Raw genomic sequence first — 22,948 nt, 5'->3', positions numbered from 1 at the left:
CAGACAACGGACCACAGTTCGTGTCAGAAGAATTCCAGAGATTCATGAAGAAGAATGGGGTGAAACATTATACCTCTGCCCCATATCATCCGGCTACAAACAGGTTGGCCGAGAGATTTGTACAAACGTTTAAAAAAGCAATAAAGGCCATGAGCGAAGATCAGATTCCACTACAACACAAGGTAGACAAATTCCTACTGGCATATCGAAACGCCACTCATGCAGTGACAAACCAAAGTCCTGCAATGATGTTCCACAACAGGAGGTTGCGGGCCAGGTTGGACTTGTTAAAACCAAATGTGCGGAGGGAAGTTGAAAACAAACAGTTCCAGCATATAAATAACAAGACCACTCGGAGTTTCGAAATAGGACAACCAGTGTTAGCCCGGGACTATAAAAACGAGAAATGGCAATCTGGAACAATTCGGGCCAGACAAGGACCCCTGATGTACACGGTAGATATTGGTGAAAATGTAATACGGCGTCATGCTGACCAACTGGTAGAATCGAGAACAAGGGTCGAACCCATGGTTACGGCAGAGACAACCGTGGAAGAAGTTAGTGAACCTGAAGCATCTACCTCAGAAGTGAATGTACCTGATGATGATGTCCAATCCATAAGAGACCAACTAGATGAGTCACCCCAGCAACGAGAATCAGAGACCCCTGAAAGGCGTTATCCAACTCGAATCAGGAGGCCTCCTCAGAGACTGAATCTTTGAACTGTTTTGCATGAAGTTGTATATATATATGTTATTATGTTATGTTAAATGGGGATATAACTGTTAAGCTAAAAAGGGAGGATTGTGGTGTATGTAACCTGTTCCACCTTAAAGAGAACTACCTTAAGAGATGTACTACTTTCTCTTGGCTGCTGTATACTGTAATACTGTAATACCGGTGGTGACCACACCGGTATATAAGTGTTGTGCAAGGATTTGCTGGGCAGTTCAGCCCTGACCTTCGAATAGTAAAGACCTGTTAAAAGTTATTCTTGTTGTCTGTGTCCAGTGATTGATCCTAAACCTAACTGGGACATACAGACTCAACAATATTCAAGGCGGAGATCGACAGATTTTTGAAAAACGGGAGTCAAGGGTTATGGGGAGCGGGCAGGAAAATGGAGTTGAGGCCAAGATCAGAGCAGCCATCATCTTATTGAATGGCAGAGCAGGCTCGAGGGGCTGAAAGGCCAACTCCTGCTCCGATTTCTTATGTTCTTATTCTAATACTCTCCTGGCTGGCCTCCCATCCTCCAACCCTTGTAAACTTTAGCTCATCCAATCCGTCTGTATCCTATTCCACATCAAATCACACTCGCCCATAACTGCTTTCTTCGCTGACCTACATTGGCTCCTGGTCCCCAACGCCTCAAATTTAAAATTCTCATCCTCGTTTTCAAATTCCTCCACTGCTTTATCCCTCCTTCTGCCCTACATCCCTCCTGAGCACTCTATTTCTCTGACTCAGGTATCCCGTGCAACCCCCCTCCCTTAGCCCTACCATTGGCAGATGTGCCTTCAGCTGCTTAGGCCCTGATATTCCCTCCCTAAACCCCTCTGTCTCTTCCCCTTCCTCTTCTTTTGAGAATTTTAAATTTATGACACCTCATCACGGATTCAGTAACCAGGATAGCCTTTTTCTGTGCAGTCTATCAAAATCCTTCATAATTAAAAAAAAACTCATTCAATCTCCTCTTTGCCTTCCTTGCTCCAGTGGAAATAGTTCCAGTATCTCCTCTCAACTAGAGTTTCCTAAGCCTGGTACCATCCTGGTGAATCTAGGCTGTATGCTCACTATGGCCTGAATATCCTTTATTATGGGAAGCCTAAAAGTGTACACAGTACTGCAACTGTGGCCTAACCAATGCCTTGTACAAATCTATTATTATTTATTTACTTTTGTACTCTATGCTCTAATTTATAAAACCTAAAATGCTCTGCGGTTGGTTGTTCTCATACTTTTGCATGATTTCATTGTAGTGTCAGCTGTGACTCAGTGGCAGTGCTCTTACCTCTGAGTCAGAAGGTTGTGGGTTCAAGTCCCACTTCAGAGACTTGAACATAAAATCTACACTGACACTCCAGTGCAATACTGAAGCAGACCTGTACTGTCAGAATGGCCATCTTTCATTGAGATGTTAAACCGAGGCCTCATTTGCCCTCTTGGGGACATAAAAGATTCCCCGCCATTAATTGAAGAAAAGTAGGGGAGTTCTCCCCAGCATCCTGGCCAATATCTATCCCTTAACCAACATCACTAAAACAGATTATCTGGTCATTATTGTTTGTGGGACCTTGCTGTGCACAAATTGACTGCCATGTTACAACAGCGACTACACTTCAAAGTGCTTTGGGATGTCATGAGGTTGTAAAAGGTCCTGTATAAATGCAAGTTCTTTCTTTGATGATGCAGAAGATTGTAACTTGCAACTTCGGTGGGGGCAGAAAACTGGCCCTGTTGGATCAGCCGCTCGTTATGCACCCTGTCCAAATCACTAATGTCAGCCAGTTTTATGCCCCCACCAAAGTTGCAAGTTACACCTAGCTACATCTTTATGTAAGGGTGAAGAGGGCACATTGGGGCCTGTTACTGCAAGGTTTCTCTCATGAGAGAGTGAGTACTCTTTTGTTTAGAAGTGGTTCATCTGGCTGCCAAGGTTAAAACCCAGTAACACTCCCCAGTAAGGACCGTTCAGGCCAAGATTCAATGTGAAACCTATAGTTAGAATCCAGTGTTCTACTTCAGTGACTATTTGCCTAGAAACATTGAGGGAAACATTTAGCTGCTGCCTGCCCCGTTTATGCTGGAAAATGTAACAGCTGGTAGTTGTAATTTGAAAAGAAATCACCTGCCAATTGGCTGCCTAAGGCCTGCCCGATGTAATTATCAGGTGGGCCTTGAAATGAGTGGCTTGTGTTCCTACCTGAAGCAGTCTTATGAAAATATATAAATTGGGATCCTATACTTATAAGAGTGAGTGGTGCTTGCACTGTGCACGTTCTGTCTATTGGTACCAGACATTGAACAGCCTAACCAGTAATCTTTAAAGGGACTGCTGAAATCTGCTGACAAAACATTTTTTTAACAGTAATTTTTGTAGCATCAGGAGGGCAATTCAGGCTCATTGTCGACCATTGAGTGACCTCCGGGTGCCTGCCTTCTGACTCGGCTCCACAGAGAATCCATCGGATTTTCCACCCACCTCCCAACCCAGCTGCCTGTGTGCTCATTGAGTGCTGGCAACTTCAGACCTCTTGCTAGAACCATTAGGTGAGTGTAGCGCAATCCAGGCCCAATGCCCGCCCAATGTATACTCCACTTGAAAATTGCTCACAAAATGTTTATTTCTAATTTCTCTTTTCCAATACAAATGTCATAGCTTGATAAGCCAATTATTGATTTAACAATGTTAATTGTTTGTCTATTGTCAGCTTGGCGACCTTGGCTCGTAATTTGCAGTCAGCAGCGAAGCAAAGGCGTTTGCCGCTAGCCCCAAAGTAAGCTTCCCACAAAGATCTCGCGATCTCTGTGGCGAGAAGTTCGACTTTCTGGAGTGCAGTTGAAATCAGCATAGTTTAGGGGGAATCCCATAGCTGCTGTGACGTCAACAAGCTGCCTAAACAGCCAATCACATTGCAGAATTTTCAGACAGGGAACCAGGAAATAGAAAGCACTAATAATCAATCAATAAAAAAAAAATTACAGAGAACAAAATAAAGATTGGGACATACACATTGGGGTTAAGGTAGAAGCTGAAATATCATGAACAAACTTTTAAAAACCCACTTTTTATTAATTTTAAAATCTAATCATTTTTAACTTAATGGGGAAATTTGACATTCCACCAATATAAAATTAGTTTTTCGGGGCCAGAACGGTTGTTTATCAGTAGTTATTAGACAGATCTCCATTAAAAACCCAGTTACACCTCATTTGAATGGTTCTAACTTTTAATGGGGTTTCTAACAGTGATATTTGTTTGGAAAAGGGGAAGTTTTCGTCAGATCAGTGATTTCACCGATTGCTGACTTGGGGGGGTGGGGATGGGGGTGGGCTGGGCGGCTGCGGTGGGGTGGTGTCCACAATGCAGCTTGTGGAGGAGCAGTGAGTGGCAGACCGCAACTTCAGGATTTCCGCGTTAGTCTGCAAGTGCGCTAAATCCTGAAGTTGTGGTCAGTTTCAAAGGCAAAATGACGGCAAACGCTGCCAGTTTGCTGTTATCAAGACCACAAATTCTGGGCCATTAAATAGAAGCCCCATCTGCCTGTTCAGATGCATGTAAAAGATCACATGGCACTATTTGCAGGGAGTCGTTCTGGTATACTGCTCAACATTGATTCCTTGACCAACAGCACCAAAACCCATTAACTGGTCATTGATTTCATTTGTTGTTTGTGGGATCTTGCCGCATGTAAATTGACTGCTGTGCTGCCTACATAACATTGATTGCCCTTCAAATGTAAGTATTTGCCTGTGAGGTGTTTTGGGACATTCTGAGCACCTGAAAACTACTATGTAATTGAAAATTGTTTCTTTATTGTTAGAATAGTTGAAAATTATGTGTTGTGCAGTAAGATTAGAGAAATGTACACGTGTACAGAACAAATCAAATTCATGGGGGAAAAAAAGCAACTTTGGATAAACTTAAAAAGCACAAGCTAATTATATTTAATAATTCTATTAACATGCTATTAATGTATTAATGTAAATATGAATTACTAAATATACTGTCACCTATTAAATTGACACTGTCACCTATTAAATTATTAGGTCTGGTGAGCTCATATTTGAACCTGGGGATAAAGAAGCTGTGATAGCAATAAATATTCTTGATGATGATGTACCAGAGGATGATGAGATTTTTGCAGTGAGGCTCACAAATGCGAAAGGAGGAGCTGAGATTGGTTTCAATGATCGAGTGATTATAGTCATCCAGTCAAATGATGATGCACATGGGATAATTGGTTTTACACAGGTAAATGCAGCTATTCATTTTCATATTTATTTGCTTTTTGAATAAATGTGCTTCAATGTGATGTAAACAGTTCGGAGGCATTTTACAGGTCTGAAGTTCCAGATTTGTAGTGTTAACATGACAAGGTTATTTGTTCAATAAGTCTAATATTAAAGTGATTGCAATGCTACATCCAAGTACAGTAGTATTTGTGATGGGGAATGATACACTATCAATTCCTCATAAAAGACAGAGGTCTAGAAATTCAGTTGCGTGCGCCAGCCATTAGCGCCTTAAGAGGAGTAGATTTCGAGCGCTAGGCGCTTAGCGCCCAGGCGCAGCGCGATCTGCGCCTGCCCCCAACTTCAGTAGACATTTAGCGCCGGCGCAAAGTATTTGCGCGCGCTCAGCTGCGCGCGCAGATCATGACGTCATTTCCTCGTGCAACGCCCTTTGTGCGCCCCAATCCGGAACTTCAGTCGCGCCCGCCCAATGTGGGCGTGGCGGCCCTAAGGACTGTGAAGTGGAACGGTTCACAGCCGATGCGGGCCGCGGGGAGCGCAAATTAAAGGGCACTTACCCTGCACTATAAAGGGCAGCCATTTTGCAGCACTCACTCTTGTAAAACGGATTTTTGGAGAGAGACCAAGGTAGAGAGCTTACTGCTTTGGCCCAACACTAGCACAGGTATTTCTGGCTTCAGGCCACAGCTTTGCAATTCTCTTTGCCTTCATTGATATTTCATTGTTTGCCAGCATATTATGGGGGCTGTCAACGCTGGCTTTCAGCCTTACGTAGGAAGGGCTCACAGACGCCGTGAGAGAGTGGCAGCCCTGGCTAGACGCAGAGGGGGCAACAGGCGTCAGCAAGGGAGGCCTTACCCACCCAGGGTATACCGCCAGCAGTTCTCCTATCTCAACATGTCTGCCGCGCAGTGTGTTAGGAGGCTGCGATTCAGAAGGGAGGTGGTCACAGAGATCTGCCAGCTGCTTCACAGAGATCTGCGTCCACAGCTGAGGTGCAGGACGTCTCTGTCGGTGGCAGTGAAGGTGACGGTGGCTCTGAATTTCTATGCCACCGGCTCCTTCCAATCCACTGCTGGGGACATTGCTAACATCTCCCAGTTCGCCGTGCATTGCTGCATCCGCCAGGTGACCAATGCCCTTTTCAGAAGGAGACGTCAATTCACCTCCTTCCCCATGACCCTGGAGAAGCAGCAGCAGCGTGCAGTGGGATTTGCAAGAATAACGGGCTTCCCCATGGTGCAGGGCGCCATTGACTGCACGCATGTGGCTTTGCGGGCACCTCTGGAGCATGCCGAGGATTACCGCAACCGGAAGGGCTACCATTCCCTCAACGTACAGCTGGTGTGTGACCACAGGCAGCGCATCCTAGCTGTCAATGCCCGCTTTCCAGGCAGCAGCCACGATGCCTTTATCCTGCGACAGACAACTGTGGCTGACATGTTCCAGGCACAGCCTCACCCAAGAGGATGGCTTATCGGGGACAAAGGCTATCCTTTGTGTACCTGGCTCATGACCCCGCTCCGCGCGCCCAGGACCCCTGCTGAAGAGGCATACAACGAGAGCCATCAAGTGACTAGGAACATCATAGAACAAACAATCGGCGTCCTGAAGCAGCGGTTCCGCTGCCTGGATCGCCCTGGTGGAGCCCTGCAGTATTCGCCGGAGCGAGTCTCCCATTTCGTTGTCGTCTGCTGCATGCTGCACAACCTGGCTATCCGCAGGACTAAGGCACTGCCACCTCAGGTTGGAGCACCACCTCAGGAGGAGGAGCAGGAGGAGCATGAGGAGGAGGACGAGGAGTACCAGCCCAGGAGGGAGGCAGAAGGTGCAAGGGCCGCCCGTCGGCGGCTTATTGAACGTAGGTTCTAGGCCCCCTGTCAAGGAATGGCTTGTGCCAATGAAAGAACATGAATGCAGCCGCTCCGCAAGCCCTCAGCCGGTTAAGGCAACAAATACTTCAAAGATCAAACATGGACAATCTGAATAAAGAAAATTGTTTATTGAACAAACTCAGGGCCCTTCCCACATGAAAAACAAAAACAGAAGAAACCCCCAAAAAACAGTCAAACACATTACTCGCTCCCACAACCTGGAGAGGATTAACAAAACAGTTAAACAAAAATGGCCTTCATCCTCGGCCTTCAAAAAAACAAAACATTTGGCCACGCCTTCTACTTCTTGTCCCGCGAGGGCGATGCCTTGTGCACACTTGTGCGGCCCCTGCCCGGCCTGCTGCTCCTCAAGGTGAGCCCAGTGGCTGCTGCAAGGCTGGGGGAAGGCTCCTGAGGGGCACATGGCGTGACGGCAGATGCCCTTGGGGGTCGGCCTAGATGAGGTCTGGCCCTCGAGGGGCCGGCTGCTGACTGCTGCAGCTGTGGCTGGCCAGCATCAGTCTGACCAGCAGCTCGTGGCAGCTCCACTGGGGGAGTGGCATTGGCGGCTGGAGGAATGGGGGCAAGCTGGCTGATGGCAGGCGCTCGCTGGTCGCCTGACACACTGGCACTCGGCCGGGCCAGCACTGCAGCATGCGCAGCAATCTGCCGAGGGACAGACCGCTGTGCTGCTGCAGCGCGGCGGGTGCCCTGGCGATGCCTGGCTGACACAGCGAGTGTGGCAGCAGTTAGTGCCCGTGCTGCCCTGGTCTGCGCCCGCATCAGACCAGCCAGTGACTGGACGGCACCAGTGATCATCTGGCCAGTAGCTGCCTGAGCTGCCCCGAATTCCGCAAGACTCCTGGCCTGTAATGCCCCGAATTCACCCAGACTCCTGGCCTGTAATGCCCCGAATTCACCCAGACTCCTGGCCTGTGATGCCCCGAATTCAGTGACACTCCTGGCCAGGGACTCGATGGCCTCAGGCATCCGTGCCACTACCCCCATGAGCTCCGTGTGACGGCGCTCCGAGTCCACGGCCATTTCCTCGAGGAGGCGCACCTCCTCAGCGCTGACCGCCGCTGGACTGGAGGCCGCACTCTCCTTCTGGGGAGAAGGCCGCTGAGCTTCCCGACCCCTCCCGCGTTGCTGCAGGCCGCTGGTCCCAGGAGCTACACTCCCCTCCGACCCTTCCCCCAGGCTCCCCTCCAGGGAAGACGTGTCCCCTACATCGGCATGGGCTGCCGCGGCTGAGGGTTCCACTGATGGGCCGCCTTCCTCTTCCTCCTCCTCCTCCTCTTCCAAGGGGCTGTCACTGGCAGCTTCAGGGACCTCCTCCTCACCATCTGAAAGCAGGAAGGCACAAGAGTAGCTTTAGAGTGAGGATAGGGCGTCAGCGAGGGAGGCATGAGTGGTGGCATTCAGCGCATTGGTCGGACAGTGGCAAAGGATGTAGATCTGATGCGCAAGTGGAGCGAGAGAGGTCCAAAAGGTGATGTCCTTACCATTGGTGCCCAGAACAGGGTCGGCATCTCCACTGGCGACGGGGCCAATCAGCCGGCCACCCATGATGCGCTCCACGTGCTGGTCCAGGTCGGTGAGCTCCTGGATCTGAGGGCCGCCTCCCCCGGTCTCAGTCCGGCTGTGCTTGTTGGTCGCCACCTTTGCCTGCAAGAGAAAGGACGGCCTCTAAGTACAGTGTGTAGCCCTGATCTTGTGTGCACTGCCTCCCATGGTGGAATAGCTTGGCCAGTGTGTCGCCCTGATCTTGTGTGCACTGCCTCCCATGGTGGAATAGCTTGGCCAGTGTGTAGCCCTGATCTTGTGTGCACTGCCTCCCATGGTCGAATAGCTTGGCCAGTGTGTAAAGTGCAGAATGTGCAATTGATGTTCATGCCAGTCCCATAGCTGCTGGATGAGGGCTGGCCATTAGGGCTTTCAGGTCCCTTTGCCCATAATGTGAGGTGCACATGCAAGGATGAGGAGGACACTGGAAAGGGTACTCACCCTGACAATCCTGGTGAGGTCATTGAACTTCTTGCGGCATTGAACAGGGTTCCTGGGCACCACACTGTTGGATGTCACCCTGTTGGAGACATCCCTCCAGGCTTTGCGGTAGACGGTGGTCGGCGGCTTCTTTCCATTCTCAGGGAACAGAATGTGGCGTCTTCGTCCCACAGCGCCAACCAGCACCCTCAGATCATGTTCTGAGAATCACTGCGCTCTTTCCCGGGCCTTCTCCATTGTTTTGGGCGCTAATTGCGTGCAGCAGCAGTTCTCAGGCCTAGCTGGAGGGCTGCAGTGTCCAGGGCGTGGCAGCAAAACAAATTGACCCTTCCCCCTTTAAGAGGTGACCAGCGCCAGCGTGTCTGCTGTCAATCAAGAAATGACCGCACCTGCGCTGCGCCTGGCCTCGGCGGTATCGCTCAGCACCGCCGGCTTAGCGCCTAAAGATAGTCGTGCATCGCCAGTTCTTGCGCTCCAGCAACCTCTTAGGGCGATGCTACTGAATATCGGCGAAGTGGCCTCGACTTTGCGCCGAGCGCAAACTTTAGCAGCCGCCCGACTTTACTGCCCCAAAAGTGGCTATACTGAATTTCTAGCCCATAGAGTTCATTAACAGGCTTTTATTAGTAAAGAACAGAGCATGCCTCTCGTGGTTGCCTGGTATCCAAAAGGGCAGGGGGCTGCAGAGCAGTCACCTTTATACCCGGGCATGTGGGTGGAGCCAGGGGCGGAGTCAGCTGAGGCATGCATAGGCACAACAGTGTGCAACAACAACAACAACAATAACAAACAGTGGTTTACCACATTCACCCCTTGTTTAAAATTGAGTCCGGCGGGGTGAAGTGTACTAAAAGTTCGTGTAAACTAAAAGTTCGTGTAGTTAAGTCTATCAGGTGGCCTTGTATGCCGTCCTGATCGTCGTAGTAGCGGCGGTGATGATCCAACGCCGAACCTGGCGTCTCGTTGATGAGAGGTTGCGTAGTCAATGGCGGGTCCTGGGGCTGCGGCATGCCGTCTACAGGGGTCGGGGTGTGGGTAGTGGTGGGTGGCGATGCTGGCGTCTCGGGCACCCGAAGGTGCGAGGTCTCGTGTGGAGACAGTGTCCTCCCGCCCGTCCGGGTACGCTACGTAAGCATACTGGGGGTAGGCGTGGGTAGTGGTGGGTGGCGAAGGAAGTGTTTCGGGAGCACCCGAAGGTGCGAGGTCTCGTATGGAGACTGTGTCCTCCCGCCCGTCCGGGTATACCACGTAAGCATACTGAGGGTTGGCGTGGAGGAGGCTCACCCTCTCGACCAGGGGGTCCGTCTTATGGGACCTCACGTGCTTCCGCAGTAGGACGGGTCCTGGAGAAGTCAGCCATGTCGGTAACGAGATCCCCGATGTGGACTTCCTGGGGAAGGAGAACATTCTCTCATGAGGGGTGGCATTGGTGGCTGTACAAAGCAGTGACCGAATGGAATGGAGCGTCGCAGGGAGGACCTCCTGCCAGCGAGAGGTCGGAAGGCCCTTAGATTTCAAGTTTAAAAGGACTGCCTTCCAGACCGTCGCATTCTCTCTTTCCACCTGGCCATTCCCTCTGGGGTTGTAGCTGGTGGTCCTGCTTGTAGCAATACCTCTCGCGAGCAGGTACTGACGAAGTTCGTCGCTCATAAAGGATGAGCCCCTGTCGCTATGGATATAGCTAGGGAAACCGAACAAGGCGAAGAGGTCATTCAGACATTTAATGACCGTGGTACTGGTCATGTCTGAGCAAGGGATGGCAAACGGGAAACGGGAGTACTCGTCAATTATATTGAGGAAGTACACATTGCGGTCAGAGGAGGGGAGGGGCCCTTTAAAATCGGCGCTCAGCCGCTCGAAGGGGCGCTTGGCTTTGATCAGGCTTGCTCTGTCATGCCTATAAAAATGCGGTTTGCACTCGGCACAGATTTGGCAGTTCCTGGTCAAGGTCCTGACCTCCTCGATGGAGTAGGGCAGGTTACGGGATTTGATGAAATGGAAGAACCTGGTGACCCCCGGGTGGCAGAGGTCATTGTGGAGGGTCTTCAGTCTGTCAACCTGCACGTTGGCGCATGTACCACGTGATAGGGCATCTGGGGGCTCATTGAGTTTCCCGGGCCGGTACAAGATATCGTAATTGTAGGTGGAGAGTTCGATTCTCCACCTCAAGATCTTGTCATTCTTGATTTTGCCCCTCTACTTATTATTAAACATAAAAGCTACTGAACGCTGGTCAGTGAGCAGGGTAAATCGTTTTCCGGCCAGGTAATGCCTCCAATGTCGCACAGCTTCCACAATGGCCTGAGCCTCCTTTTCGACAGAAGAGTGTCGAATCTCGGGGCCCTGGAGGGTCCTTGAGAAAAAGGCCACGGGTCTCCCCGCCTGGTTAAGGGTTGCAGCTAGGGCGAAGTCGGATGCGTCGCTCTCCACTTGGAAAGGGATGGACTCATCCACTGCGTGCATTGTGGCCTTCGCAATATCTCTTTTTATGAGAGTGCAGGCTGCACATGCCTCTGCTGTCAGGGGGAAGGAGGCGGACTTGATGAGGGGTCTGGCTTTGTCCGCATAGTTGGGCACCCACTGAGCATAGTACGAGAAAAACCCTAGGCATCTCTTCAGTGCTTTTTGGCAGTGGGGGAGGGTGAGCTCCATAAGGGGGCGCATTCTGTCGGGGTCGGGGCCGATGACTCCGTTCTCCACTACGCAGCCAAGAATGGCAAGGCGCGTGGTACGAAACATACATTTGTCCTTGTTGTATGTTAGGTTCAGCCGCTGGGCCGTACGGAGGAATTTCTCTAGGTTAACATCATGGTCCTGCTGGTCGTGGCCGCAGATGGTGACGTTGTCTAGATAGGGGAAAGTGGCCTGGAGCGCGTTCTGGTCAACCATCCGGTCCATCTCCCGTTGGAAGACTGAAACCCCGTTGGTGACGCCGAAGGGAACTCTGAGGAAGTGGTAGAGACGACCGTCAGCTTCAAAAGCTGTGTACTGACGGTCCTCAGCCCTGATGGGGAGCTGGTGGTATGCCGACTTCAGATCAATCGTCGAGAACACCCGGTATTGTGCTATCTTATTGACCATGTCAGATATGCGGGGGAGTGGGTATGCATCCAACTGGGTGTAGCGATTGATCGTCTGGCTGTAGTCAATAACTAGGCGCTGTTTTCCACCAGTCTTCACCACCACCACTTGTGCTCGCCATGGGCTGGTGCTACTCTCAATAATCCCTTCCTTCAGGAGTCTCGCTACCTCGGATTTAATGAAACTCCTATCCCCGGCACTGTAACGCCTGCTTTTAGTAGCGATGGGCTTACAGTCGCGGGTGAGGTTAGCGAACAAGGAGGGGGGGGAGACTTTAAGGGTAGAGAGGCTGCAGATGGTGCGCGGCGGGCGATTTAAAAGCTGCTGGCTGCAGACTGTGAGTGGGGGGAGGGGTCCGCCGTACGCCAATGTGACACTTTTAAGGTGGCACTGAAAATCCAACCCCAGTAGAACGGCAGCGCAGAGATGGGGCAGGACCAGAAGTTTAAAATTTTTGTATTCTGTGCCCCGTACCGAAAGGGTCACCACACAGGAGCCACCGACGTCCGCTGACTGGGCTTTGGAAGCCATAGAGATCCGATGGTGCGTCGGCAGGACCTGGAGAGAGTAACTGCGCACCGTGTCGGGGTGGATAAAACTCTCCGTGCTCCCGCTGTCAAAAAGGCAGGTAGTGGCGCGGCCGTTTACCGTAATGTCCATCATGGACCTGGACAGTTGATGAGGGAGAGATTGGTCCAGCGTCACGGAGGCCAGCGTATGGTCGAGCGAGTCGCTGTGGTCGTCAGACGAGGCGGTGGTTGAGTCCGGGTCCCCCGTGATCGAAGTTGGAGGCGTCCAAGATGGCGGACAAAATGGCGGCACCCATGATCCCGATCCCCACGCGGCTGGGGGAGCCCAAGATGGCGGACAAGATGACTGCCCCCACGGTTCGCACGCGGCGCTGCTGGCGTTAGCGGTTTTGCCTTTGCAGGCGCTGACATAGTGTCCTTTCTTCCCGCAGCTGGAGCAGGTGGCGTTTTTCGCCGGGCAGCGTGCTCTGGGGTGTTTTGCCTGGCCACAAAAATAACATTTCTGTGCCTTGGACATCGCTGCAGCAGTTGGAGGTGGCGGTCCCATGACCCAAGGTTGCGGTGTCCACGGTGCGGAGCGGTTAGGGGAGAAAGCGTCCATATTCCTATGGGCCGCGTCGAACGAGAGCGCGAGGGACGCTGCCTTTTTCAGGTCTATTTCTCCCTTCTCCAACAGTCTCTGCCGGGAGTAGTCGGACCTTAGACCCGCAACGAAAGCATCTCGGATCAGTCCCTCCGTGTGTGCTGCGGCTGATACTTCTATGCAATCGCAGCCTCGGCCGAGTATCCGCAGTGCCCGTAGGAAAGCCTCCACCGATTCCCCGGGCTGCTGTCTGCGGAATCTTAAGAGGTGCCTGGCATAGACCGTATTTACCGGGCGTGCGTATTGCCCTTTAAGCAGATCGATAGCCGCCGCGTAGGTCGTCGCGTCCTGGATTAGAGTATAAACTTGGTGGCTCACCTTTGGGGCCAGGATTTTCAGCTTGTTTTCATCTAGGGTCACAGTTGAGGCTTCCAGGTAAGCCTCGAAGCAACGCAGCCATTGTGCGAATTTGGTAGCCGAACCCGCTTCTTGGGGGTCTAGGTCCAGGCATGTTGGTCTGAGGGCTCGCAGCAGCGCCTGCTGCTCAGCGTTTGGCGCCGTCGGTTGATGCAGCTCCTGCTGTTCAACATTTGGACCCGACATTTTGCTTTGCTAATAAAATTGATACACTATCAATTCCTCATAAAAGACAGAGAGTTAATTAACAGGCTTTTATTAGCAAAGAACAGAGCATGCCTCTCGTGGTTGCCTGGTATCCAAAAGGGCAGGGGGCTGCAGAGCAGTCACCTTTATACCCGGGCATGTGGGTGGAGCCAGGGGCGGAGTCAGCTGAGGCATGCATAGGCACAACAGTGTGCAACAACAACAACAATAACAAACAGTGGTTTACCACAGGGAAAACTTACATTATTCCTGAAAATACTGATCACCATTTCTTCTGCTATTGTAGTGAAAATGTAAATGGATTTTTTATAAATAGGTTTATGATTTAAGTGCCAATAGGTCACAGAAGAAATCTTCAAAGCAAGATTCTGAACTTTATAGCTAAGCAACATCGAAAGTTGAGAGTATGTTTTTCTCCCCTTCACCAGAGTTCCTTGTCTAAGCAAGTTGAAGAATTGGAACAGGACAGTATGGTCACTCTGAGTATTGAACGGCTGCGAGGAACCTACAGACCTGTGACTGTACAATGGACAACCAATGGAAACACCAATGATATCTTTCCAACTTCTGGAGTAGTAAGGATATTTCACTTGTTTTTCATATCAGTTCATTTGTTCCCATGTTGTCAAAATCTTGTGGATGAGCTGGGTAGAAGTCCAGGGATTTAGATTTTTGTTTTGTTACCCAAAAGATATATTTTCTTTCATTTTACTTTATATTCCAAAAATCACTGAGCTAAAACTCATCACTATTCAATTCACTTTTAAGTAATTTTTATAATCTTTGTTTGCTTTAGAAAAGTACAGAACCACAAAACACTCTGCAGTGCATCTGTCTGGTACCACACTATTTGCCTCCACTGGATACCTCAGTAGTCCATTCCCATATTCACGATTGTCTGCATAAAGTAATTAAGTATAAACTGTCCTTCTACATTCCCTCTTCTAAGCTTGTGCCTGTGTTCCCCAGTTCTAGTCCTAGATATTATCAGAGTTCAATTTAAGAAGATGCTTTTAAGAATCTTGAATACTTGCATAATATCTACCCCGAGCCTTCTCTTCAGGGGAAACAATCCCAAACTCTTCAATCTCACTTCATAGTTCAAATGCCTTAAACCAGGTGTCCATTTAGTTGCCCCAATGCCTGAATATCCTTGTGTAGCAGGGCAACCAGAATTGTACACAGGACTCCAGACATGGCTGGCTATACTAGTGCGTTCCACAGCTTTTATTACCTCCTGTGATTTGTGCTGTATCTCTCTGGCTATACTTCCCAAGATCTGGTGGTTTTCCCTTACTACTGTCAGCACTACACCCATTATTGTCTGCAGTGAACTATCTACCAACCATAATCCCTCTCCTGTGTTATGCTCTGTCGTCTAGAGTTAACTGATTTATATTCCCACTGTTTATTTCCCTTTCCTAGTCTCATCATTTTGCATTTGTCCACATTAATTGCCATTTGCCAGTCATCATTCCATTTCCCCCAACATATTCATATCTCTTTGTATTTGGGCTTGGCTCTTCCCTGTTGCTTGGAATCTCCTGTTTCCACAGGCCCTTGCTCCCCAAAATTTGGAATCATTTGCAAAGTTAGACATCTTTGTTTATCTCCCCTCTCCAAATCATTTATGCATACTATAAATAGCAGTGGTTTCCATATTGATCGCTGTGCTCCCTCTCCCACTAGTGACCTTATACCATATCAATGCACTTCTACTCACAACCACACTATGCTTTCTCTGGTTTAACGGGAACTCCTTATGCCAGGAGTTCCCGCTTCCCTGGTTAAGTTGGGTTCTGATATGCCAAGTGAGATAAGGCATACCAACCCCAATTCAGTGTGCAGTCCCTTAAGGGAGAGGTTTGGGGAATCGGTCGAGGGAAGCAAGGTGTAGCATTTTAAAAATTTCTTCAGTGCCCCACTTACACAGAGAGATGGGGATAAGGCTGAGATCAGGGTGGGGAGGGCTAGGCAACTCTCCCCCGCCCAATGGTGGACAGACTCCAGATTTTCCAGCTGCATGGGGCCATCAGATATTGGAAATGTTCTCACAGTTGTGTTTGTGCAAGCCTCCTTATCCACTAATCCTACAAACTCTGACATGGTCAGTGCTGAAGGGCACCAGCGGGTATGATTCCATCATAGGTCCCAAAACATTTTTTTTTACCATATTCTTGGAATGTGGGCATTGTTGGTGAGGCTGGCATTTATTGCCCAACCCTACATGCCCTGATACACCTAACTAATTTACTAGAACACTTCAGAGGGCAGTTAAGAGTCAACCACCTTGGTCTGGGAATGGAGTCATATATTGGCCAGACTGGGTAAGGACAGCAAGTTTCCTTCCCTAAAGGACATTAGTGAACCAGTTAGGTTTTTATGACAATGCGACAGCTTCATGACCACTTTTACTGATACCAGCTACAAGAACAATGGCCTGTAATTTGCGGCCCCTACGGGCGCATATGCGGTATGAACGTGCCCGGAAGGGCCGTGCAAGTTCCTTGTGATCTTGACAGATCCAATGCATCCCCAGGAAAAGGGCATCCGTGTGCGGAGAGTTGGGCTTTTCTGACCAGCGATTACCCATGAAATTCTTAGGCCTAAGAGTTTAAATGAACATAAAAATACATTTTTTTTCAATCATTAAACATTAAAAAACCTGTCCAATAAGGTAAGGTTATTTTTAGCCCCTTTAAAACATTTAAATGTATTTTTCAAAAAATTAAATTACTGTATTGTTCTAAATATTTAATTGAATGGCATTTTAATTAATTTTAAATATGTAATGTTTTTTATTTATTTGATGTGTAGATGTATTTTTGGGGGTATTCCCATTCATGTTTATGTACGGAATCCCCATAAGTATGAATGGGGATCCCCTTCTTTCATTCTTTGGGCCGGCCCACGTGATCCCAGGGGTGCTTGTGAACCGCCTGCGCCCCTGGTATACGTGGGCCTCGACCCGCGAGTACTGGAGAGGCCCAGGACCGTGAGTCTCTGTACCTCCCGGAACTCCGGGTATGTGGGCATTTTATTTGTGGATTGGAGGCATTTCCCCGCGGGAAGCCTCCGACCGCAAATTCAGGGCCAATATCTTGTATATTTTTTTCAGACAGAAATGAACAGAACGCACTCCCACTGGACTTTTCCTTCTGCTTCAACAACTATGCTGCTACAGAAAGTCGAGGGGTGTCTTTGTGACTGGGAGGCTGTTTCCAGTGGGGCTCCGCAGGGCTCAGTGCTGGGTCCCTTGCTTTTTGTGATATATATCAATGATCGAGACTTGAATACAGGGGGTATGATTAAAAAGTTTGCAGATGATACTAAAATCGGCTTTGTGTGGTTGATACTGAAGAAGGAAGCTGTAGACTGCAGGAAGATATCAATAAATTGGTCAGGTGGGCAGAACAGTGGCAAATGGAATTCAATCCAGAGAAGTGTGAGGTAATGCATTTGGGGAGGGCTAACAAGGAAAGGGAATACATATTAAATGGTAGGACACTGAGTAGTGTAGAGGAACAGAGGGACATTGGAGTGCATGTCCACAGACCCCTGAAGGTAGCAGGCCAGGTAGATAAGGTGGTTAAGAAGGCATACGGAATGCTTGCCTTTATTAGCCGTGGCATAGAATACAAGAACAGGGGGGTTATGCTTCAATTGTATAAAACACTAGTTAGGTCTCAGCTAGAGTACTGCATACAGTTCTGGTCACCACATTACAGGAAAGATGTGATTGTACTAGAGAGGGTACAGAGGAGATTTACAAGGATGTTGCCGGGAGTAGAGAATCTTAGCTATGAGGAAAGACTGGATAGGCTGGGTTTGTTTTCCTTGGAATAGAGGCGGCTGAGGGGAGAACTTATTTCGGTGTATAAAATTCTGAGGGGCTAGATAAAGTGGATAGAAAGGACCTATTTCCCTTAGCAGAGGGGTCAAAAACCAGGGGGCACGGATTTAAAGTAATTGGTGGAAGGTTTAGAGGGGATTTGAGGGGAAATGTCTTCACCCAGAGGGTTGTGGGGGTCTGGAACTCACTGCCTGAAAGGGTAGTAGAGGCAGAAACCCTAACCACATTTAAAATGTACTTGGATGTGCACTTGAGATGCTGTAACCTGCAGGGCTACGGACCAAGAGCTGGGACGTGGGATTAGGCTGGATAGCTCTTTGTTGGCCAGCGCGGACACGATGGGCCGAAATGGCCTCCTTCAGTGCTGTAACTTTCTATGATTCTATGATGCTGTGAGATAGCATTATTCAATCCATTCAGTTGGTGTTGAAGCATTTCACAATTGGGGGAAAAGTTCGGTTGCTTTGCGCCTCCCGTTAGCGCCCTAAGAGGGTGCTAACGGGGTGCAAAGCAGCTAGCGCCCGGGCGCGGCGCCGCCTATGCCTCCCGCAAAACCGGTAGTGCCCTGCGGCGCTGTGTCGCCGACGATAACATCATCGCCATGCGCAACGCCCCGGCCGTGATCTTGGGGAGCGCCCCCTGACTTACCGCTGGAAGCTATGTCTGATGGGGTCAGGGGGGCCTACCTGCGGCCGGGGTGGCACTATTTAAAGGTGAGGTGCGGGGCGGCCATTTTTGTTGCTGGCTGCCTGCCAGCACCTGCCTCCGCTCCCGTCCCCAGCCTCCTTACCCACTACCCGCCCCCCCCCCCCGCTGCAGAGTGCCCGCTGCGCTCCATGAGCCCTGCATGCCGGGCTCTTTTGCCGACACTCCTGATCCCCGGGGGCCCAGCTGGGCCCCGGGTCGTGCTGCGCAAGGCCCCTCCCCTTTAAGAAGGGGAGGAAGGCCTGTAATACCGCGGCGCAATGTTCTGTAGGGCATGGCGCTGCGGCACATAGCACCGCGATATTCCCTCGCATCGCCCCAAGAGGGAGGCGGGGCGCTTCCAATAGCACCCCGCTTCCCTCTTGGGGCGCTACCACTCAATTTCTGTCGCGGGGGCGCTAATTTTTCCGAGGTGCTAAAAGTAGCGCCCCGGCGAAGTTAGCACCCCAAAGGGGGCGCTACTCAATTTTTAGCCCTATGTCTTCAAAGTTTTACTCTTTGTGTGATTAACTATTGGTCCAATATTACAGTTCACTTTTGCAGAGGGTCAAGCACTCACTGCAGTTTCACTTATGGTATTGGCTGACAACATTCCAGAAGTATCTGAGATTGTAACTGTAACACTTGTGAATGTCACTACAATGGGTGTACAAGACCAAGGCAAAGGAGCAACTATTGATTCCAGCAAGAGAAATGCTGTCTTGACTATTCTCTCTAATGATTCACCCTACGGTGTGGTTGGCTGGCACATAGACTCACTCTACATCTCTCTGCAGGAGCCTGAATGTAAGTTTTGTTTTGTGAGTATTTGGCATTAGTCTCATAGCTGTTTTGATAATCCTTGAATACTCGGGTCTTTGATCATTTATAATTAAACTGGTAGTTTGCAAAATTAATGTTAGCTATTTAAAAGCAAATTTTTTTTAATATTTGATAACAATTTCAGGTGAATAGTTTCAATAATAATAAACATGGCTGTTTAGATAATTGATCTAAGTATCTGTTCCTGATGACCTCTCATTGTTGAAGCATAAAACGTGATTATTTTAACAGTTCATTCCTCTCATATGCGATGTTACTAATGTGAATGTCTGCAGTGTTTGCTTGCAAAACAACAGTTACTGCACTTTGGGGGAAAAAGTATTTTTTTTAGATGTTTCCACATGATGAAGTGCTATATAAATGCAATATTATTTAGTAGAATAATACCTCACATTCTATGTAATAAAATTTTGTATTACAATTCAGCGGGTTAGATTTTTGACTGTGCAATAGTGTAAAACGGGAGATAGCGAATTGGCAGCCCGTTTTACACCTCTCTCGATTTTTATTTCCATTGAAAATACTATCGTACATTTTCAAAATCTACCCAAGTAAGTTTTTATCTGTTAAAATATTCTGACAACCACATAACTATAAGGGTTATTTTAAGGTGATGTTTCGTCTTTTTACAGTTGATGCAATTAATGTCACTTTAGCAATTGTTCGTGAACAAGGATTTGTGGGAGATGTTGCTGTCCAGTACAATACCAAACCAAATCTTTTGCTCCTACCTGTTAATCAAGCAACTGCAAACCAGGACTACACCACAAGCCAAGGCACAGTTATTATAAAGGAGAATACCACACAGGCTTTGATTAGATTTACAATATTACCTGTAAGTTTCTTAAAGCTGATGGTGATTATTATTTTCTTGTTCAAAAGTATTTACAATTAGTTCTTTGTATATAATGCTCATGATAAAAAAAACAGTGCATAGCTCTGCAGTAAGAAATATGATAGAGACTTTGTATGTTTTGCTGATTACTCTTTTTTCATCAATTTATTAACCAACATTGGACTGTATTTTTCTCTTTGTTTGGTAATAAAGTAATATAAGAGCCGATTTTAACTCTAGGTGGGAATCGGGTGCGGATGCCAAAGGGAGTGGCAAACCTTCTGGCCCCCTGGAGCATGAGGCCCAGGAGATTTTAACATGCCCTGACTCTGACTCCTGCCTGAAGCTGATGAGATGATGTCACCACTGGCGGGCAGGAGTCAAAATTAGTGGGCCGCTAGAACCCATAGAAATGGTTCCCGACATGTTAAATGGGGATGGGGAGGAAGGGGATCAGGTAGTCCACAATCGATATTTTAATATTTTAAAAACAACTTGCCTGGGCCTGGATCCTTGTTGCCGCCAGCTTTTGCTTGCGGGCCGGAGACAATGCAGGCCATAGTCGGGCCTGCGGTTAAAATGGCGTTCACGATCCAATGGTGTCATCGGGATGCATCACTGCCATTTAACTTATGTCCCTGCGCCTCAACTGTGGGCAGGCTTTTGTGCCTGAAGACAGCTAAGTAAAAGTGATGGAGAGTAGAATCATGTCGAGAACGTGGCTCACTGGCTCACACCCGCTATCTAACTCCCCATCCGTGTCGTTCCCACTGGGCGAAGTGGGTAAATGCGGCCATATAGGCTCAGGACTATCACCAAAAGAACAAAGGGGGACGTTAGAGGAATCTTTATTAGAGGACTATTAGAACATGTAGGGGGAGAAATTCAGTAGGTTGCGCCACCCGTTAACGCCTTAAGAGGGCGCTAAGTGGGTCGCAAGCCAACTCGCGCCCGGGCGCGGCACTGCCCACGCCTCCCGCTAAATTCCGCGGGACGTTAGTGGTGGCGCTAACTGTTAGCGCTGCGCCACTGCCGATGACGTCATCGGTGTGCGCAGCACCCCGCTGACGCCCCGGCCGCGATATTTGGCAGCGCCCCCTGATTTACCGCCGGACGCTATGTCCGACGGGTTCAGGGGGGCCTATCTGCGGCCGGGGAGGCGCAAATTAATGGCGAGGTGCGGGGCGGCCATTTTTGTTGTTGGCCGCCTGCCAGCACCTGCCTGCGCTCCCGTCCCCGGCCTCCTGAACCCCCCCACCGCGGAGTGCCGGCTGTGCTCCAAGAGCCCGGCACTTCTCTTCTGGGCTCTTTTGCCTGCACTCCCGATCCTCGGGGGCCCAGCTGGGCCCCAGATCATGCTGCACAAGGCCCCTCCCCTTTAAGAAGGGGAGGAAGGCCTACAATACCGCAGCACGACGTGCCGCAGCGTGTGGCGCTGCGGCACGTTGCATCACGATATTCACTCGCAGCGCCCCAAGAGGGATGTGGGGCGCCTCCAGTAGCGCCGCGCTTCCCTTTGGGGCGCAACCACTCAATTTCCGGTGCGGGGGCGCGAATGTTTCCGGGGCGCTACTTTTAGCGCCCTGGCGAGGCTGGCGCCCCAAACAGGGCTATACTCAATTTCTGCCCCGTAATGTTTCCATAAGTAGCTATTGAGACAGAGAATATAACGTTATTTAAAAGGTCAGTTAAATAAATACTTGAAGAATGTAAAATGATGTGAGGATAGGGCAGAGAAATGGGAATGGATTAGGTATTTAAGGTTGATGAGCTAGCACTGGCACAGGTGCGATGGGTTAAATGACTTCCTGTGGTGTAATTTCTATGATTCTTTGAAATGAAAACCACTGTCAGTAATGGAACGCTTGATAATTTTTTTGATTCAGTTCAACTTAGATACACTTACTGTTCTGTCACTGTAACACAGCAAAGCAGCACTACTGCTTGATATTATTACTAAATGCAAATTTAGTTGGATCTTATTAAAAACAATTTTTCTTCATTTGAAAGGATAACATTCCTGAATTACGTGAAAGTTTTCTAGTTAACATTACCAGTGTGGAACTGACTGATACTACACTTGTTGGAGGACAACCCAGTGTGAAGCGTTTGGGAGTGGAACTGGCAGAAATAACAATTGAAGAGAATGATGACCCCAGAGGAATCATCCAGTTCAATGTAACCAGGGTATGATTTACTATATGATATAGAGATAAAGTGGTGCTTGTTCATTGAAATACTGCACCTAAAATACTTAAGGATTATTGAACTTTTTTCTCTTTCAATTGTTACAGATTGGTCATATTTTAGCTGTTTCCTTTTTTTTCTGTTTCTTTGGCCTGCAATGCGATTGATATCACTTAATGTTTAAACTTTAATATAGTGCAGATGCAGTTTGTGGAAATACTCTCTTAATGATTAATAAATCTAACAACAACAGTTCTTGTGGTAGATGACATCAAGCCAAATCAGAATTTTCCTTACGAAATAAAATAAATCCTCTGTTGATGCACTTGTTGAAACCCATGGCCTAGAATTTTGTACTAGTTCAGATACACATGCTAATATGCAATATTATCAGTGTTTCTTGGTACTATTTAAATCTCCAGAGTCATGACATTTAGCAGGTTTTTTCAAAGCAAAGATTCACTAAAACAAGGAAAAAAGTGAGAAAGATGATATGGAAATGTTGCAAAGTGGCAGGTTAGGAACTAATGAAAATGATTAGAGCAGGTGATGAAATCTTTTTGATATATGTGTATGGAGTAGTGTTGGCATAGAATAGAGGAATCTTTTGTATAGTTAGGAGCACTGCAATTACTCTTCAAAGAGAAAGGAATGTCTAGGGATGGCACTCTCACTAACTTATTGTGATGGCCACAATTCCAAGCAGCTTGAGGATTGCTTTTTGTAAATCCACCATAAATTGGGCAGTGGGTTTGGGATTAGCAGTGGAGTAGGATCAGGTCTAGTGTTGTAACCTTTGCCAAATCCAAAATTGGGCAGGGGGACGGTTTTGGTCTCTCTCCTGGATTTTGTATACAGTATTTTGCT

At 48.6% G+C, this 22,948-nt stretch overlaps 1 protein-coding gene across 6 annotated transcripts in view; it reads left to right on the top strand.

Annotated features, from left to right (window-relative positions):
- adgrv1 (adhesion G protein-coupled receptor V1) overlaps positions 1 to 22,948 on the top strand; it is a 986,427-nt gene that overhangs the window by 371,455 nt on the left and 592,024 nt on the right. For 5 of the 6 annotated variants that reach the window (XR_015078534.1, XM_085989059.1, XM_085989068.1 and 2 more), the window contains 5 exons: positions 4,774 to 4,978; positions 14,108 to 14,254; positions 18,768 to 19,023; positions 19,692 to 19,894; positions 21,905 to 22,081. Coding sequence is in view for 5 of the 6 variants with exons in the window: in XM_085989059.1 (XP_085845185.1) it covers positions 4,774 to 4,978; positions 14,108 to 14,254; positions 18,768 to 19,023; positions 19,692 to 19,894; positions 21,905 to 22,081 (988 nt within the window). In the remaining variant the exon portion in view is untranslated. The remainder of the gene's footprint in view (positions 1 to 4,773; positions 4,979 to 14,107; positions 14,255 to 18,767; positions 19,024 to 19,691; positions 19,895 to 21,904; positions 22,082 to 22,948) is intronic. The other variant, XM_085989050.1, reaches the window with a different exon arrangement.

Source organism: Somniosus microcephalus, chromosome 1 (genome assembly GCF_052327205.1).
Source record: "Somniosus microcephalus isolate GS21.2 chromosome 1, FLI_Smic_1.0, whole genome shotgun sequence".
NCBI classification, from domain to species: Eukaryota; Metazoa; Chordata; class Chondrichthyes; order Squaliformes; family Somniosidae; genus Somniosus; species Somniosus microcephalus.
This window is presented reverse-complemented; position numbering and strand designations above follow the sequence as displayed.